The sequence below is a fragment of the Podarcis melisellensis genome, assembly GCF_964234715.1.
Source record: "Podarcis melisellensis genome assembly, chromosome: Z".
In the NCBI taxonomy this organism is placed as follows: Eukaryota; Metazoa; Chordata; class Lepidosauria; order Squamata; family Lacertidae; genus Podarcis; species Podarcis melisellensis.
The window spans coordinates 48,225,884-48,245,774 of NC_138547.1; the positions used below are offsets into that span (position 1 = coordinate 48,225,884).

Consider the following 19,891-nt stretch of genomic DNA (forward strand, 5'->3'; position numbering starts at 1 on the left):
CTCAGTCACAGTCGAGACCCAAAGAAAATCCTCAGCAGTGTATCTTAAGGAGCGGGCAGGCTGGTAAGGGAGGCCTTTATAGATAATTGTCAACATTTTGCATTCTGCTTGCAAACAATTTACCACTTCATGTCTTTTACAGCGTCCCACAGCGAAAGAACTTCTAAAGCACAAATTCATTCTGAAAAATGCCAAGAAGACTTCATATCTGACGGAGCTTATTGATAGATTTAAGAGGTGGAAAGCAGAAGGACATAGTAGCGATGAAACAGATTCTGATGGTTCTGATTCGTAAGTCTGGATTTTTGATTATTTGCCAGGAATTGGGGAGTGGGCAGGGGAGCTGTCCAGTGGCAGGAGTTGAGGGGGCAGAGTTCAGCTCCTGCATTATCATTATTTTTATACTGCTTTCTATTTTTAAGAAAAAATATCAAAACATCAAATAAAACAATCCAGAACAAAACATTACTGAAGAAAGTTAAATATGAAGTATACATTCAAAGCAACATAATTAACAGGAAACTAAAATGTTATCTTAATGATCTCAAATTAAAACATTACAAAGGGGGCAAACTACAGAATGCACATTTAATGCAGCAAAGTTAACCAAAACAATCTTAAACATTTCAAAAGAAAATATTATTTAGGGAAGTCAAATATAAAATGCACATTTAAATAGCATAATTAACAAGATAAAATATTATATCTGCTGCTGTTGCTGCCAGTCCTGTCAATGGTGGTTCATGGTGGGCAGCAGCTGTGGAAGATCAGGCTCAATTACCTAGGTCTTCACCTAGAAACAACCCAGGTGGCCTCTTCAGCAACCTCAGCTTTTGTAGCCGGAGTCAGTCAGGGCCCCGCCTTCCCAGGCCAGGTGGAAGAAAGGGCTGCAAGGCAGGGAGCTGGTCTTCCAGAACTCACAGCCAAGATGGTCTGCTGTTGGAACTACCACTTCAGACTACTATTCCAGGGGTCTACAGTATTTGGCTAAACTTGCTAGCCAAACTAACATTTATGTTCACCAGGTTCCTCCCCTCAGCTAGTTTAATAGAGGCATATTTTTCCAGCCAACAGCAAAGGAAGTGCACGTATGCACACAAACACTTTTCCAGTGAGAAAAAGACAAGTAGACTCAAGGTTTCAGTTAGTGCTCTGCAGAGAAGCCCTTGTGCCGAGGAATGGCTGGAGAGCCAACCCTGCGCACATGCACACCTGTCTCCTACGGCAATGAGAAGCAGAGAGAAGGCAAGTTTCAGTGGTATGCCTTTGGCTCTTTTGCCAAGCAGCATCCCCTTACTCCCAGGAGGCAGACAGAGGAAGCATGCGTGGTCTGCAGTCCTTGGTGAACACTCTTTTGCATCATGTTATTCAGCTGCTGCTTGGCAAACAAGGTCTGAACCTCACAACCAAGCAGTGGTTGAACACACTCCTCCCTCCCCTCCATCTGTCTTGTGGGAAGTTGAGGCAGGGAGCATGGCACATGGCATAAGGACACTGAACCTCTCTGCTGAGTAACAACTGGTGCAGCTCCTCCTGTCTCCTTTTCCTGGAGGGAAGAGGGGAAAGAGGAAATGACAGCTTTAGCCACAGCTTGGCAGTAAGACTCCAAGGAAGCGGTGGGAAATAAACCTCTGCCACCCTTTCTTGCTTCAAAATGGGAAAGGTCAGAGGGCTCACTAGCTTGGTCTTCAAGGTTGAGGCACTCTAGGCATGTTGGCCATACAGCTGCATCAATATCCCTGCCCACCTCTGCAACTTGGAAGTTGGAAGGACAGCCATGCTGCATGGATAGTCGTTAAAGCCAGGCACAAACAAGTGGCCGTCTTGGAAGCATCCGTTTGCAACCTTCTGAATTCTTCTGCCTCTATCCTCAGAAAGTCAGGAGACCCTTTCCAGCAGCACCTAACCCAGGGATCAGCAAATGTTTTCTGCAGGGGGCCGGTCCACTGTCCCTCAGACCTTGTGGGCAGCTGGACTATTTTTGGGGGGAGGGGAAATATGCCCCCACGACTCTCCCCTCCCTTGTTCACAGCACCAGATGAGCCCTGGTGGCTGCTTACCTGTGCTGGTGGTAGTGGCGAAGGAACGATGAGTGGCTCGAAAGGGCTGGCTCCAGAGAGGGGCTGCTTAAAATGGCCCACAGCTAACCACGGCTCAACAAAGCCCAGCCCCCTTCCTCCTGTAGGCAGGGTGGGGAGAAGCCAGGAGGAGGTAGGGAGGAAGCGCTGTCATGGTGTGTGGGGGGGGGGGAATGGTGCAGCCCAAACGATCAGAATCCCTACACCGATCCACGTGGCAATTCCCGGACCATCTGCAGGCTGGATCCAGAAGACAATTGGGCTGGGGCCAGTCCCCGGGCCTTAGTTTGTTGACCCATGACCTAACCAGTTGCAAGTGATTTATTTTTACTTTGGTCAAAAGCTACTTTGTGAACAGCAAATGATAACAGCAGACATACACACACAGTAGATCCTCTTACTTCATTTTTAATTGCCATTTGTTTTCATAAATGAAGTAAATTTAAACTGAGAGGCCATGATCTCATTCAGGGTCACTCTCTGAATTTCAGGACTGAGCCTGTGTCCACTGTAGCACAATGAGTGTGGTGTCTCTTTGTCACGCTGTATGATGTTTCACCTTCATTTATGCTCTCTTCCTTTTCCTGAAACACTTTCAGGTTACTGCAGAATTATGTCACCTGTAGGGAGCCTGGAAACTATGCTTCTCCCAGATGGGACATTCCTAAGAATATCATATGCCACAGGGGTGTGCTTCGTATGCACTGTAGACTGAACTTTTGGTGCTAGAACTCCAGTCCTCTGGAATTAGTTACCAGCACCTAACACTTTGACATTTGGTGGCTGTTGAAGACATTTTTGTTTAAGAAGGCTTTCTGTGAAGTGTATACAGTCAGCCTTATGGGGTGTTGATACAGTTGTAAAATGGTTCTACTGTTTGATATCTTTCTGTAGCTAACTTTTATTTAATGGAATAATACTTCAGTAACTTTTGGTTGTGGAGCAATTTGTAAATTTATAAATAAAAAGGCATCAATTTGAGGGGTTTATGCCTGCAAAAAAGGTAGACACTCCTCCACAATTTGGTGCGACCCACCATTAAAAAAATTTGTGGGCTGTATTTTTTAAATAAATAAGGCACAAATCTGTTGAGGTAAGTTGAGCTGCAGAATAAATCGGGGGGGGGGGGGCGAGGGCGAGGCATTCCTGCCTCTACTTCTGCTAAGACTGAAAAGACCTTGCAGATCTTAGGTGCAGCCATTGTACTCAATGTCACTTTTGTCACAGATCTGATTGGGCTGTGTTTTCTTTTGGTTGTATCTCCACATCCACAAAGGAAGACCAAAAATGCTGCTCTAAACTGGTTAAGTTCTTTTGTTATTGGCTCCAAGTCAAAAAGAACCTGGATGGGGCTGATGACATTTCATCTGGCTTCTGATTATCCTTTTTTACAGTACATCACCATCATCATCATCATCAATTTTATTTGTATATTGTCCTCCCCAGCCATAACAAGGCTCAGGGCGGCCAACATCAAAATATAAATACTTAAAATGTAAAATTCAGCAATCGACTGAAATACATAATCTAAAATGGACTGGCGGTGGGGGAAGAGCAAGGTTTGGATTCTAGTATTTCTTAGAGTTTTTTGTCCAGAGTTTTTTGGTGTCTACTTTGGAAGCAAACCTACAGCATTTTGGCCTCCTCATTTGGCACGATTTTATATTTAAGGGTTTCAACTATGGCAGACCTCTGGTGTGGTAGCACAGTTCTTTAAAAGCTTCGTCATTTTCTTCCCTTCCCCGTTAGGGAGTCTAGCAACAAGGAGAACAATTCCCACCCAGAATGGAGTTTTACTACAGTTCGGAAGAAGCCAGAGGCCAAGAAACTGCAGAACGGAACAGTACGTCCAGCCAGAATTTCTTTCTATTCTTTAAGCTCCTTGGAAGCTGCCACAGGCAGAGACCTGACCCTGGTGTTTGTAAAGCAGTCAGAAATGTCCCCACCCCTCTGTAGACACACAGCATTGCTCCCTGGCAATACTGACTACATTTCAGGTGGTCAAATTCATCTCTGCAGTTGCGAGGATCAGAACGATGGTTATAGTGGTGGTGATGCTTACAACTTTTATTAATGAAGACTAGGATTATCAGGACTGCAATAAAAAAGTGAACTGTGGTGTAAAATTATCTAACACTTCTGTAAATTGTGCTTAACCTACCGTATGTCCACCACTTTATTTATTGGGAGGACACACCGTAGTTTGGAGCCAATGGAGCTTTTCTCTTCTTTCCTCATTCATATACATTTATATTATTTTGGTTATTTATTGCTGCTATTTTGGGTCTATTTTGATAAAAGAAAAGCAGGGTGTTGATTAATAATGTAGCAAGTTCATTGGTACTCAGCTGCTAGTGGCAGCTCAGTAGACTGTCAAGTAAGAGAGTGTAGAGCATATAAAGTGTTTCCTGTGATCCGCACCCTCCCTCCAGTTGCAAAAATCATTATGATGAGAATAAATTTGATTATTTCAGTCCATATAAGTTGTTGTTTTCTTCATTTTGGGGGGCCACCTCCAGGACTGACCTTTGGAAAAACAGCCATAAGCTGTACCCAAGTTTGCACCTGCGAGAAAAGTTGCTGCTGCAGATCTCCTTGTGGACTATATCTCTTATCAGCCCGGTTTATGCCAGCATTTCTCCACACATCTGTAGGCACATATGTGAACATGAGGAGCCCCTCATGTAGTCTTGTCCATTTTTAACTGGTCCTTGGTCTCCTACTTATTTCAGTTATTTGTCAGCAAGTGTTTGATTAATGTATCTCCTAACTTTCTAGGACCAAGATCTCATGAAAACCCTGAGCTGTTTAACGATGATAATCACTCCTGTCTTTGCTGAGGTAAGTTTTCAGTTTGAGGCACATCCAAAGCATGTACAGTAAAGGTTGCAAAATTTTGACCATTTTTGTCTGCCTCTCAGCTTAAGCAGCAAGACACCAATAATGCAAGCAGGAAGAAAGCAATTGAAGAACTTGAAAAAAGCATCAATATGGCAGAAGCAACATGTCCAGGAATCACTGATAAGATGGTGAAGAAACTTATGGAGAAGTTTCAGAAGTAAGCATATGGGTTTCATTTCTTAACCTGTGTTCTTCTTTAGGGTCTGTCTGCATTGCCTGTAACCTCATTTCCTGCTTTCTGTGTGAGTGTAGGAAAGGTAGTGGAAAAAGCACTGTTAGCAACCTTAGGAGGTGGAACTGGATTGAAATAGTTTGGGAGGATTAATGTGAGGATGGTGAGGAAAATGAACAGTGTACATGGATTGGTAGTCTGTAAAATAAATAAATTATTAACTACTTAGCTGGGATATAACTGAGCACTTACTTCTTGTGTTTGTCTCCTTAGGTTTTCAGTTAATGACTCCTCCTAAGAAACTTTCTATCAGTGATGCTGTTCCATATGGACCCAGTAATAGCCCACCAAAACCTACTATAAGCTTGGCAATGCTTTGTTCATGAGCTCCTTGTGCCTTTTGGATCATTGCAACATATATGATGATCGCAGATTTGAAAGGACTTAATTCCACTATTTTGTGATGGGTATACATGCTTTTTTGTATTTCCAGGACATTCTTTTTTGTAAAGAGCAACTTTTAATATTGTAGTTTTCACTTATTTAATCCAGTTTAAAACAAAAAACAAAAACGGTGAGGTGCAGCTTTGCTTCTAGATATAACCAGTGGAATGCCAATCTCCACGCGCAGGATCTGGGTTGATCCAGAGATCAATGGAATGCACTTGAGTTCATAGGAAGTGCACATGCTGTGTTTCAACAACATTTCGTTACTCTCCAGAGGCGAGTCTTGTTTCTTTTTATGTCCACATAAGATACAGTTCTTCTGAGTCACTAAAACTAGACTTCAAAACAGCTTTTTACAGGAAAATATACGAGAGCACCTTAACCTATAGGATGTGGCTATAGCACTTGCTCAAACACCATAGTAGTCTTTATTTAGGCCCCTGTAACAACACCTGCAACAACATAAATAACCAAACATTTAGGCACCTGCAACAACATAGGAGCTAACTCCTAGGGGCCGAGGTCCCTTCGGCATCCCTGATAAAATATTTGAGCAGGCCAGGCCCCCCAAAGTTGGTTGGCAATGCCATTCATATGGAGGGGTGTCACATATCATGTGACCAATGATGGGGGGCACGGCTGTCCTGGAGCGCCCTACCCCCAATATTTTATCCAAGTTGGCATCACCAAGCAGCACTATTCTTTTGAAAAATGGGTACAGTGTTTTAGGCAGCTCTGTAATCACCTACATTTTGAGAGCAATATGTCATTAGCTTTGCAAGTTAACATGTAGTGACTGATATAGCTTAGTGTACAGTTTGTACATATTACCCTTTAGGGCAGGATTTCAAATAGTCATTCATCATGGTAAAGAAATTTTTAAAGCAATACAGATGAAGGGCAGGGGGCTTTCTGCAATAATGGACACACATAGAAATCTGGCTTAATTTAATCATTTCTTCATTCTTTAGTAAGATTCGGGAGGGGGAAGTAGCTCATTCTTTGTTTTGGGCAGGGGACCTATGGGAATACCGTGGCATGCGATGAAATACCTCACCAGAAGGTATAAGTGTGTGACACCAGCGTTTTGTTTGGTGGTGTTCTATCCTGTAAGATATTTATACACTTGCGTTCTTAAAGACATTTACATGCAGTGCATTACCATGTTTAATTCCTCTTCCCCACCCCTATGTATTTTAAATACGTATTTACCAGTTAATATGCAAATAACTGAGTTATAGATATTCTTTCACAAAAAGATAGTACTGTGCAGTACAGAGTGATTTTTTTTCATAAAAGGTAGCTAAAATTATAAACTTGCTTTCAATTATATATTTATGGTACTGTTTAGATTGGGTAATATCTCCCCCCTCTTTCAACCCAGTTTGTATATTATGCTGAAGTTTGAAGTGGGGTTGTATTTCAGTCCTTAGCTGTGGAACTGTTGGTGTAAATTTATTTTTGATAAGAAGTCTGGATGTGTTTAATTTTATGGTTTGGATCTGCACATTTTTTGTTTTTGCACAAAAGTCATTTAAAGGATTTGAAATATATCTGCCAAATATTGAAAAGCGTTAAAGGAATGCAAGCAAATACTGATTTTTTTCCCTTAGTTTAAAAGTTGTCATTACATCGTTTAAAAAAAAGAAATAAATAAAGATATAAAGACACTGGCAACAGATGGTGGTTTAGAAATGCCAAGGGCAATTATTTTCAATGGTGCCTACACTGTAAAATATATATATATACTTTAACTCATTTGTTTTAATTTTAAAGAAATGTTTGTTTAAAAAAAAAAGCTTTCATCGCTATATAACTGAAACACAATTAAAATTTATATCTGAGGGGGGGAAAGTCTGGGCATAGTTTTTGAAAACAATAATGTTATGGATTAAATAAAAATATTTTTATAAATGTAAAAGCAGCAAATGTTGTAAATATACAGTTGATCTGAAGCTTCACAAAATAACTGCATCACTGAAACAGAACTCTAGTGCTCTTCTCTGTAGCTATTAGGCCTGTAAATCTGTTTATAGATGAAGCTCCTTTCAGTGTTTTTTTGGGGGGCTGGGGGAAGGGCAGGCAAGGGGGCAGCAGAAGGTTGAATGGTTTAAAGAAATAAATATTTAAGTTCTGTAATCTTGTTTGGTCCTCATCCTCATTTGTGTGATGCCATACTTTTAAAGCCGTCATGTGCTCAAGGGGAAAGATGAGCATTCTGCTTTTTCTGTGCTTTGGGGCACAATCCTACATATGGTCTGTGGGAGGGTGGGTCAGGTGGGCCATAAGAGCTTCCAGGTCTCCTCCAAGGATGAAAGGAAAACCCTTGGAGAGGCTGCCTGGAGCTTGTAAGCCTCCCAGCTATGTGTGCGGAAAGCTCTGTATCCATTGCTTCTTCATTGGGACTATGGAGTCAGAGAAAGCACACACCCCATGAACACCTCTTTTGTAGAAAAGGTGGCTTTTTAATGGTGGTTTCTCTCCATTCGCCCCCGAAAGGAGACTGCGTCCCATGTACACAGGGTAGCCCAAAAGTATGCATGCATACACAACAAAGGGACAGTTAAATTTCAGGCTTGCAAGTGGATTATTTTTGAAACCAGGCGACATTTAGGACAAGGAGGCAAAAAGACCTTCCTGGCTGGGTCTTCCTTTGGGTGGTGTGCACTGACCCCACCAGCTGATTCCTGAAATTCTGAGTAGTTATTGTTATTGGGCAGAACCAGGAGTTAGCAGAGATTCCCAGATAAAGACAGGTTACTTTTTCTCCCAGTCTAGTGCATTATAACTTGCTTAGATATATATGGAAAGTAAGAAAGGGATCCCGGTACAGTTCATGTATTAAAAGCACTTGAAAGACCACTGCTAGTCATCATGCTGTAAAAGTGCAAAGCATTCAGGCCTGAGAACTGTTAATAAGCAGTATTTAACTTGAATCAGATATTGGTAGTACTTACCCATGGGACCCCCTAGCTAAAATCTTTAGTATTGCTAGATCTCAGCATTTGAAAATGGCGCTTGCCCTTCTTTTTGTGATACACTTGGAATTATTAACAATACTTGTGGCATATACCTGATGGCTTAAAAAATACATCTCCATGCTGGAACCTATGTAGAAAGAAGGGAATACTTAAATACGTGCTAGAAAATGACACACCCACCCAATCATGTCATCGTTTAGATAATTATAAGAAACTAATCACCCCCTTTTTAGTCTTTCCCCTAAAAGAAAAATGTCACACTGCCAAGCTGTTTGGTGATGTATGAGCTATCTATCTGGGAAGATGAGCCATTCCCATATATCTGCTTCAACACTAGTTTTCTATGCTAGGAACTATATCCTGTCGCGCCCCCCCCCCCATAGTATGGGATGTGTCAAAGAGAAAGCATGTAAACTTCCCCTCTCCCCCCATTTTTTAAATATTCTTATAACATCTCACTTTCTTTTGCAGAGCCTTTTGCTTTGGTAGATTCCTCTTGTTATCAAATCACAAAGTTTTAATTAATCATTCCTGCAAAACCAGTCATAACCCCAAGGACCAAGGAAGGACCTCCTTCAAAGATCTACTGGCATAACTCAGTCCTGTTGTTTTACGTAAAATAATTAGATGCTCCCTGTGAAGTCCTGTCCTCAATGTTGGCGGTAGTGAGACAAACTGCTTCATCCTCCTCCTCCAGCTGTAGGCTCCCTGAAGACAGGCGGACCCGTGCCCTGGGTGCTTTCACCACCCTCCCATAGAGAGAAAAGTAATCTGGCAGCATGTCTGAATCTGAGTCGCTGGATTCTGTCCCACTGCCCACATAGCGCTCCAGGGTTCGCTGGGCCCTGGGAGGTTCTGGGAACCTTTGCTGGGCTAGCACATACTGCAAAATATCAGCCTTCCTGCTGCTCAAGACAGGACAAGGTCCTAGAGGCCGGAACTCTGAGCCATAGGGAAATCTGATCATTTTCATGTCAGACTGGCTCCAAGACCTCTTGGGAGTCTGGTCTTGAATGCTGTAATCAAAGACGCTTCCGTCATCATCTTGCTCCATGCTAATGCTGCTAAGGTAGGTCATTCTGGGCAGGACCTCTGGTTCAGTCACCCTTGTTCTTGCCATGCCTGGGCTTCTCCTGGAAGGCTTCATGGGTGATGCACCAAGCATGTTCACCCCACTGGCTGTTTCCTCAGCAGGGCCTGCCACTGCTGTGTGCCTGGACATCTGGGGAGGCCTGTCCACATAAAAGAAGACTTGAGGAGAAGCCATGTCCAGTTGCTGGTGAATGGGGCCCCTGTAGGGAATGTCGGTGTAAGTCAGCTGTTGCCTAGGGGTCATCTCCCTCATGTTGCCCACCGAGGTGCTTTTATTGTTCCCAGCCAGCTTGTAGCTGGGCTGGAAGGATGTCAGCGGGACCCGTTGTTCATAGATGTTGGCTGCCTCCCAATCGTGTTCCAGCTCTGTGTAGACCAACGGGAAGGTGGAGCTGCTTTGGGAATGGGGCAACAGCGTTGGGTCAGCCTCTGGCTTGGACCGCTCCAATTCATCAGCAAAGATCACTTCCACTGCAGAGTTCCTCCGCCTACTGTCCAGCATGGGCTCGGAAGTGTGGACTCCATTGGCACTGTGGTAGTCTCCTATGGTGCCGTAGACCAGCCGCAAGTCCTCCATCTGGGGAGAGAAGAACATAATTTCACCTAAGGAACAGTGTTGTTTTAGCAAACACCCTCCTCTTCATCACAAGCAAAGCGTAAGAGACGGCAGTGGTGCCCTGGAGCTGGTGGGGCAGAATGCAAGGATCCTAAGCGGTAGGTGGAGCTAGAGCCAATGATAGGGGGAACCAACCAATTTGCATCTTATCCCCCTCTTCCTGCACCCTGCTGAGTTTTGCAGGGGCAACATTGAGACTAAGGAAGAGGAAGCTGTCAGTCAGCACCTTACCCTGGACTGAACTTAAGTTTTTGAAAATGCAGGCAGCTTAGGGTTGGTGGGGAGTTCTCCATTCACCCCAATGGACCAGCTGACATGGTCTTTCTTTGGCAGTGCAGTCACAGAATGGTGTACGAAGCCCACACTTTGTGTACCCGTATAGCAGTCTCCCTAAGTTCTTTTGGCCTGAGGCCAATTCCCTTTCCCCCTGGTTTCCTTCTCTTCCCTGTCTGCTGACAACACTCTGTACAAACTGGATGTTCACAAGATGCTTGTCAGGCAAGGTGGTTTCCTCTCGAAAAAAGTTTTTGTTTTCTTTTAATGCACATCTGCATAGCTAAGGAGTCCCCCAAACATGTAGAAATAACACTTTGTTTTCGGGTAGCCTTGTTTCACTTCCAAACTCGCCATCATACACCCAACTATGTTCACTGTTAGAGGAAAGAAGGAGGAGGCAAAATCAGAAACCTGGAGAGGCCTAGCAGGCTGGCTGCCTCTGTTGTGAACTTTAGGATCATAGGAAACTTTTGTTTTTAAATTAACCCGTTTTCTTCTGGCCAATTGCAACTCTTGTGTACATCTTTTAATATGCCACTTAAAATCTGCCTTTTATATATTACACATTTTTGTTTTTTTAAAGATCATCTGATTCATTGAAATATTTCCGTTGATTGATCTAATGGATTAATCAACTAAAGAGTGGAGGCCTAATTGAAGCAACAGGAGCCCTGCTGCCTGTTATATGGGAGGGGGAAGTATGTTCCCCCCTGCACCCCAAAGTAACATACACCCTGAATCTAAATAGATGAGATTCAGTCTTTTTCTTTCTTTTTGTCATATTTCTGCACCCCCCCTACCCACTGACCAAATGACTTACTTGTTTGGAAACATCTGTAAGTAGGTCTGGTGAGGACCGGCACTGTCTCTCATGGTACCGAGAGGGATAGTGTTTTCTGCAGTTGAAATTAAAGGACAATGGTTAATGTCCAATATAATTCAAATCTGATGACAAGGAAATAAAAGCATCCAACCAAAATCCTCAAGGAGAGTGACTCTCCTGTGAAGAACATTTGCACTGTTTGGGAATTTTTAGAGGAAACGTGATATTAGAAGTTTATAAAATTATTTGTGGTATGGAGTGGGCAGAGAAAAGTTTTTCCCTTACATCACTAGAACTTGTGGGATATCCAAGGAAGCTGGAGATTCAAGACAGACAAAATAAAGCATTTCTTGAAACACGACTTGGATGGTTTTAAAAGAGGACTGGACATCCATGGAGGATAAGCCTATTGGTGGCCACTAGCCAGGATGGCTGTGCTCTGATGCCACAGGTAGAGGCAGCAGTGCTTCTGAATCTGGAGGGCAAGAAGTTGCAGGAGGGGGGAGCGTTTTGGTCCTGCTTGCAGGTTTCCCACAGGCATCTGGGAAGAACAGGTCACTGGGCTGGATGAGCCTTCCTTATATTATGCAGTGTTCAAGCGGTCCTAATATTTATTTTCCTTCCTTCTGACATTCTGTATATGTCTCCCCAAGTTTTTAAAAATCTCAGTGAAATCACACACACAGAGAGAAATTAAAGCATCCTGCAACTTATTTCCCCAAGCCTTGCTAATATATTAAGGTAATTTTTAAAGGGTTTAGCACACCCAATCAAAGGCTCGATGTAGGCAAATTTAGAATTGGCTCCCTTTTAAAAAACTTTTATTAACTTATTATACCATCACCATTACAGACATCACTCACAAGACAAACAAACAAAAAGATATAACTACACATATAGGACAAATGATACACATACACCCCTATTTCAATTTTTATTCATTTCTATTTGACTTCCTTCTATTTGACAACCTCAACGCAAGTCCAGTTGTATACTTCATAAACTGTTTCTTTCTCAATTCCTCTTCTCTAGTTTTCTTCTATAGCTTATATTTTTACACCATATCTTATTTGCAAAAATTAGTCCAGACAAGCCAAAGTATTATTTTGAGGGCACTGCTTTTTCAGGTATTCACTATATTTTCTGACCAGAGATTATGCCACTGTGCTTTGGGTGAGGTAGAATCCACAGAGCACATTTTACTGAGCTGCCCCTTCTACAACGATTTAAGACAGCATCTTATAACTCCATACCTACCCCAGCTCAGTTCCCGACAAAGAGGAAAGCAGACAGCATATCTGCTAAATAAGTCTTCTGGGAAAACAACTTTGTCAGTGGCTAAATTCCTTTTCCTAGCACTCAAGTGTCGGAAACGTATAACTGAATGCTTTGATGTGGGTTATCTGTGAGAGGTCTAGTACTGTGGCCCTACCTTATTTATGTACCCCTATGATGTTTTAGTTTAAAATTCTGTATTGTGTAATGTTTTATTTCTGACTATCGGTCAAATAAAGGAAATTGAATTGAATTGAAAAAACTATATTTTCCCCATTCCTTTTGAATTTTTTGTTTGCATTGGTCTCTAATTGCCTCTGTCAGTTTAGCCAATTCTAAATGATCAAATAGCTTATCTTGCAATTTTTTTTTTTGTTAGGATTGTTTCATTTTTCGGCAATTGGAATTCTTGCGGGGTGCGCTCCCGCTGCTCGGTCCCAGCGCCTGCCAACCTAGCAGTTCGAAAGCACCTCCGGGTGCAAGTAGATAAATAGGGACCGCTCTGGCGGGAAGGTAAACGGCGTTTCCGTGTGCAGCTCTGGCTCGCCAGAGCAGCGATGTCACACTGGCCATGTGACCCGGAAGTGTCTCCGGACAGCGCTGGCCCCTGGCCTCTTAAGTGAGATGGGCGCACAACCCCAGAGTCTGTCAAGACTGGCCCGTACGGGCAGGGGTACCTTTACCTTTACCTTAAGGTGTCATATACCATCTGTAGAACATCTTAAGAAAATTTTCTTTGATTGCCTCACATGCCGTGAATCTCCAATTCTCTTTCCACAATTTTCTGCTAATTGAATAGGTTTACCTATAGCTATTGCCCATTTCACCATTACTTCCTTAACTTATTCGTCTTTCACCTCCCATTCTAGTAAGATTCCATACATCCTAGAAATTATTTTTGTCTTATTTTGTATTAGTTCTCTGTCCAATATTGAGACTTCCTTTGCAAAACCTTTTTTGTTATCTATTTTAAACACTTCATTTGGTTGGTGGTACTGAATCCATCTTGTTAGATGATGTTAGAATTTGCTCACTTTGAGCCAGCTTTGACTGGTAAGTCACTGAGCAGTTTTGGCCTAGGCTATGTAAGAGGTCACCTTCTCCCATGCAGGCTTCCCAGATCAGTACAATCAGCTGGAGAGCTTCTGCAGACCATGTAACTTTGCACAGATGTTCACTTAGCTGCGGTATGGAGGAGGAGGCCTTATCGGTGGTGACACTTAACCAATAGAGTGGTCTTTCAATAAAAAGCAGGCAGGTACCAACACAGGGTGGCTGCTGCCAGAGTTTTTAAAAATGCTTGCTTTCCCTCTGAAAGCACTTGTGCATTTAGAAGATTGATATACTTTTCACTTCTGTGAAAAATTCACAAAGTTAGTCAACTCTGAGTAAACTCCTACTGGAATTATATATGGGGCAACTCTGCTCTTGAGAACTTCACTGCCAGGTTTTTAGCTTGAAGGGAGGGCATCAAACAGAACCCTGGCAAGAAGGTGGGAGTTCTTATTGTGGAAAGATCATACCTCTCAAAGGGCAGGCTCTTCAGTCTTCCTTTTGTCCCATGTTCCAGCAGCTGCCGCTGAGTCCTTCCGCTGCCATTTTAAGGACAGGAAATATATGAAGACAGTTGTGGCATCCTCTCCCCAAGACTACTGTTGCTCACTTTTACACTATGTCAAGAGGTGTAGCAGCAAATTCAGAAGCACAGGATATATGAGGGGTATTACTTGCTCCTCTGGCAAAATGTTTTGAGCCAGCGGAACGCCATTGCACAAGCTCATGCGCATGCATAAACAGGTTGCTGGAAACTTTACTGCCCAATAGATGGTGTGATCTGCAGCACACAATGAGTTTTCCACTAGCACAACTGTTGCGCTGGATTCCTCTGTTGGGCAACATGAATAATGGTGATTTACATTATTTGTACCAAACCCCCAAAGTGTGTGGGGGCTCCACCCCCCCAAGGTAGTGGGATAAACTGTGGGGGGGGGGAGAGAGAAATGTGCATTTGTTTCAGTTGACTTAGTTCCTGAATATGATTGTAGGTCAGAATGTCCTTCCTATCTTACCAGTATCGGAAACTGGAGCCCTTGCTGCACAAAAAGGCTTTGGGTTTTGACTTTGGCTCTTCAGAGAGTCGGAAAAAAGCATGGTATTCCACACAGGTCTTCCAGAAGGCTTTGCAAGTGTCTCGGCTTGCCATGGTGAACTCCAGTGTATCCTTGCACAAGGCCTGAGGCAGAGAGTAGGGATGGGAGCGAGAGAAAGAATGTGTCACAGGGTCATGTAGTGTAGTGGTTAGTGTGCCACACAAAGACTTGGGAGACCAGCGTTCAAATCTCCACTTAGTTATGAAGCTCACTTTTCTCTAACTTCTAGTCCAACTTCTCTCAGCCTAGCCTACCTGTTGAGATGATGAAATGGGGAAGGGAACAACACCCTCCAGAGGTTAGATAGATAGATAATTTATTACGGTCAAAGACCAGCTCACACCTTCAGAGGTTGTTGGGTCTCCATCTCCTGTCAATGCAGTTAATAATTAGCAACATCAGGAGATTCCTCATCTCTGTTCCTAAGTTGCTATTGTATCCTCATTCCTCCAAGCGCTTCATGACAGCACACATTTCTCTGCTTCTACATACTCTTTGCAATCCTCACAATAATTCTGTGAGGAAGGTTAGGTGGAGATACAAAAATTGGCCCAAAGTCGCCCAGTGAATGAGTGAGTGATCAGGGATTTGAACCTGGGTCTCCCAAGTCCTAGACCCAGTGCTTTTTTTTCCAGGGGGACACATACCCTAAACATTTTATGAATCTATGTTTGGCCTCATTGAGGGGCAGTATTTCAATATGAATAGGAAAAGGAGAGTACTCCTAAACGTTTTTTTATAAAAAAAGCACTGCCTAGACCAATAATCTAACCGCTGTTTATTAAATAAAAAAAATTTAAAAATTGTCCAGTAGCACCTTAGAGAGGTGTGTATGCACATGAAAGCTTATACAGTGGTGCCTCGCAAGACGAAATTAATTCGTTCCGCGAGTTGTGTCGTCTAGCGATTTTTTCGTCTTGCGGAGCGCAGATTCCCTGGGTATTAACGGCTTTAAGAAAAAGGAAGCAAACTCGCAAGATGTTTTCTTCTTGCAAAGCAAGCCCATAGGGAAAATCATCTTGCGAAGCAACGCAAAAAGCGAAAAACCCTTTCGTCTTCCGCGTTTTTTGTCTTGCGAGGTACCACTGTACCCTGAACAAACTTAGTTGGTCTCTAAGGTGCTGCTCGACAATTTTTTAATTTTTTTATTTATTTCAACTGCATCAAACCAACACGGCTACCTACCTAAATCTAGAATCACTGATTATTAGTTCTCCGAACACATTTATGCAGTGGTTTTCCTGTGTGATGGCACCCACCAGTACAGAGCACAATCACCTCTTTTTGTGCTGGCCATAGTAGCCTCTTTGCTCTGGCAGCCACAACACTTTTACCAAGATGTGAGCAATTGCATCTCATTCCAAAATCCCCCTCACCCCGACCTTCTAAAAGTGCTGCCTTTATGCCGGGTAAGATGGAAGCCAGGTCATTCCATATACAATGACCATAACCTACCAGAATCAGCACTATAAATTTAGCCAAGAACAAGAAGAAGAGTTTGGATTTGATATCCCACCTTTCACTCCCTTTAAGGAGTCTCAAAGCGGCTAACATTCTCCTTTCCCTTCCTCCCCCACAACAAACACTCTGTGAGGTGAGTGGGGCTGAGAGACTTCAGAGAAGTGTGACTGGCCCAAGGTCACCCAGCAGCTGCATGTGGAGGAGCGGAGACGCGAACCCGGTTCCCCAGATTACGAGTCTACCGCTCTTAACCACTACACCACACTGGCTCTCAGAAGCAGAATCTGAGCCCACATTTGTGAGATTCTGAGGGATCGCAAAATGCCACACTGGATGCAGGTTACTGAGGCATCTGGAAAAGTATCTATAAGATGTTTTAGATACAAAAGTCTCCTGGTTAAGAGCGGAAGCCTATTTTATCTATGAAGCTGCATCTGTGGAAAATCCCATTTCCCCAGAACATTCAACACCCCGTCATGCTGTAGCATGATCAGCAATGAAGAGCTGTGCAGATAGGAGCACCTTTGATTCTGAATGGTTGTGAGAAGCAGGGAACAGATTTAGCTCCATCCTCATGGCCTGCCTGCAACTCCGGTGCCCCCTTTGATTTTATTGAATGGCTGCCATTCATTTTCCTATGGAGGAGAAGTAAATCACTGCAGTTTGAGGATGCCATTGCAGTGGGGGGGGGGGGAAGCAGACCAATCTCTGGCAGTGGGTGGGCCGGCCTCCTCTCTCCTCTTTATCTTGTGCACAAATACAGGAGGTGTGGCTAGGTGTATGAGAGGCTAGGTATATGAAGCAACAAAAGCCGCCCCCCCAAAACCAGGTTTCTTGATCTGATGCATTTCAGACCCTACTGGTCCTCCTTCTTCAGGGAAATTCAGTGAAAAGTGGAGCAAAATAGCTATCTTTTCTGTTTCTTAAGAGACAAGAGAGATAGAACATCTGAATTCTGAATCACTGTTCTCTGAATTACACTGCAGAAGGAGGACTAGTAGGGTAGGAAATGCACCGGATCAATAAACCCGCTTTTTGTCTACTCCATTGTTTCTTTGATTCTCTTTCCAGTAGGTTTATGAAACCCCTTAGAAATGTTGTGGTATAAATCAGGCCAGTTGGCTAAGTGAGGTTATAGAAAATGCTTGAAAGGTACAGTGGTGCCCCGCAAGACGAATGCCTCGCAAGACGAAAAACCCGCAAGACGAAAGGGTTTTTCGGTTTTTGCGACGCTTCGCTAGACGATTTTCCCTATGGGCTTGCATCGCAAGACGAAAGCCCATAGGGAAATCTCGGGGACCTTTTTTTAAATGCTGGCGGTGGGGAGCAAAGCCTTTCCCCCCCCCCTCCGGACTTCAGAAGAGGTCCAGGAAGGCCGGCGGGGGCGAAAGGCTCCCCACCGCCAGCATTTTAAAAGCGGTCCGGGATAGCAGGGAAGCGCTTCCCGCTATCCCGGATGGCTTTTGAAGGCAGGCAGGGGGGGCAAAGACTTTTGCCCCCCGCCCGCCTTGGGAAGAGGTCCTGGACCTCTTCCGAAGGAACGCGGGCGGGGGGCAAAAGTCTTTGCTCCCCCCTGCCTGCCTTTCCGGGAGAGCGGGAAGGCAGCGCTGCCTTTTCCGCTCTCCCGGAAAGGCAGGCAGGGGGGAGCAAAGACTTTTGCCCCCCGCCCGCCTTCGGAAGAGGTCCAGGACCTCTTCCCAAGGCGGGCGGGGGGCAAAAGTCTTTGCCCCCCCTGCCTGCCTTCAAAAGCCTCCCCCCGCCGCCCGGCTTCGGAACGATGTCCCGAAGCCCGGCGGCGGAGCCGCGAAGCCTGGGCGCGCTGGCAACTCTCCGCAAGGAGCGCTCCCAATGCTTGCGGAGAGGTCCGCGAAGCCTGTCCTGGACCTCTTCTGAAGGCAGGCGGGGGGCAAAAGTCTTTGTCCCCCCTGCCTGCCTTCCCAGGGGCTTTTAAATCGCCCCGGACAGCGGAGAAGTCCTCCGCTGTCCCGGGCGATTTTAAAATGCCGCCCGCCAGAAGAGGTCGGGGGAAGGCGGTTTCCATAGGAACGCATTAATTGATTTTCAATGCATTCCTATGGAAAACCGTGCATCGCAAGACGAAAAACTCGCAAGACGAAGAGACTTGCGGAACGAATTAATTTCGTCTTGCGAGGCACCACTGTATTTTGGAAATTCTGTCTCTTGGTCATGCTGAACTTCCAGTATGTTTGATGTCACTGGCTATTCAGTGTTGTGTGGAATTAATGCAGTGCCACTAATGACTTCTCAAGAGAAGTATGGTCCCACGTGAAGAAACATATTCCAGTGCAGTGCCAGCCTCCACATTACACAGACCACAGAAGGGACCAGAGGTAAATACATTTATACTTTAAGCCAACTTGTGTTTCTACAAAACTATGTGAGGGAAGAGAGTTGCCTAGGCCTTACCGAAATGTTGGCATGGAGTTTAATCAGGAAATGCTTCCGCTTGAAGCTCAACTTGCGAATTTTGGACCAGTTGAAGGTGTTAATCTTCGTATTGCCCTGCAGAGAAAAATAGACACAATGTGTGAGTTACACAACATTTTGGACTAAGATGCCTGGATAGTGCAACACGGTCGTTGTTTGCAGCCTGCAGTTCGTGTGGTGGGAGAACTCTCCAGTGTTTGACAGTGAAAAATAAGAACATTTGGGGTTAACAGCATGCAAAAAGAGAAAAAAGGGGGATCCTTTGCAATATTGTAGCAATAGTCCCAAATAACAGCCTGTTTGGGGCTGTTCTTCCAAAACGGGGTTGGATGGATCAGTCCGTTTTGGTTCTTTTCCATTGTTCATTTTTCTAAAATTAAATTCATTTCACTGCACATATGAAGTGATTTTGAACATTTATTTTGCAAGTGAAAATTCATCAGCACTATATTGCAAATTTCTCCTAAGAAATGCATTTTTGTATGTAATTCTGACAAACTTGCCTGTCTAAGTAGAAGAGACTTTTGAGCCAGCAAAACCATTTCCTTTGTTAAGCTACTGGCACTGCAAGGCCAGTTAAGTACTGCTATTTACCATCTCCAAAGGCATTGCACTGTTGTGATAGAAACAAATCCGTGGGCCTTCCCCACCTCACCTGGCTACATGCCACCTCATCCTAAAGGAAGAACACCTGGCCAAGGGTTTCTGCTTATGTGTGAGTTTGGGGGCTGATGCTAGAAGCTGGAGACAGGAGGCATGTCTACTCTGTGCTGGGCCCAAGGCTGTGAACTTAGGGCTTCCCTGGAAACCTAAAGGGTAAAGATCTGTGTTCCATCCTATGCTCAGGTTGTATATAAGTGTAAATAAAAATGCATATCCTAAAGACACCACAGTCTCCTCTGACCTTCATTCAAAGGAAACTGAACCCTAGGTAAGCACAGGCACCCCTGGAGTCTCTCACTGCTCAGAGACCAGTGTGCATGCAATCCTATGTTCTCTGCCATTTCTTCTTGACCTGGGAAGGTTTAGGTCTCCTGAGCTTGAGAAAACTCTGATATCTGCTGATATATAACACTGGGTGGATCGTGATTTCATTTTCTGGCTTCTTCCCCAGTTGGAAGTGTGTCTGCCTGGGCCCTTCAGCGCCCACATTACACAGCAAACACCAACC

General features: G+C 44.1%; 3 protein-coding genes across 6 annotated transcripts in view; 2 read left to right on the forward strand and 1 right to left on the reverse strand.

Moving 5' to 3' along the window:
- STK26 (serine/threonine kinase 26) overlaps positions 1 to 5,625 on the forward strand; it is a gene marked incomplete at its 3' end in the record, with an annotated part of 41,777 nt that extends 36,152 nt beyond the window's left edge. Inside the window, exons 8-12 of one of the 2 annotated variants that reach the window (XM_081896988.1) lie at positions 143 to 291; positions 3,828 to 3,921; positions 4,857 to 4,919; positions 5,000 to 5,136; positions 5,425 to 5,625. In XM_081896988.1, coding sequence (XP_081753114.1) covers positions 143 to 291; positions 3,828 to 3,921; positions 4,857 to 4,919; positions 5,000 to 5,136; positions 5,425 to 5,449 — 468 coding nt within the window. Of the gene's footprint in view, positions 1 to 142; positions 292 to 3,827; positions 3,922 to 4,856; positions 4,920 to 4,999; positions 5,141 to 5,424 lie in introns of those variants that run through there. The other variant, XM_081896989.1, reaches the window with a different exon arrangement.
- Positions 1 to 19,891, forward strand: part of IL13RA1 (interleukin 13 receptor subunit alpha 1) — a 439,968-nt gene that overhangs the window by 100,599 nt on the left and 319,478 nt on the right. The gene's annotated exons all lie outside the window — the stretch shown is intronic.
- The window catches only part of FRMD7 (FERM domain containing 7), a 35,367-nt gene continuing 22,864 nt past the window's right edge, over positions 7,389 to 19,891 (reverse strand). For all 3 annotated transcript variants that reach the window (XM_081896952.1, XM_081896951.1, XM_081896953.1), the window contains 5 exons: positions 18,700 to 18,795; positions 14,731 to 14,894; positions 14,185 to 14,253; positions 11,384 to 11,459; positions 7,389 to 10,248 (listed from right to left, as the gene is read on the reverse strand). In XM_081896952.1, the coding sequence (XP_081753078.1) occupies positions 9,190 to 10,248; positions 11,384 to 11,459; positions 14,185 to 14,253; positions 14,731 to 14,894; positions 18,700 to 18,795 (1,464 nt within the window). In that variant the 3' untranslated portion in view covers positions 7,389 to 9,189. The remainder of the gene's footprint in view (positions 10,249 to 11,383; positions 11,460 to 14,184; positions 14,254 to 14,730; positions 14,895 to 18,699; positions 18,796 to 19,891) is intronic.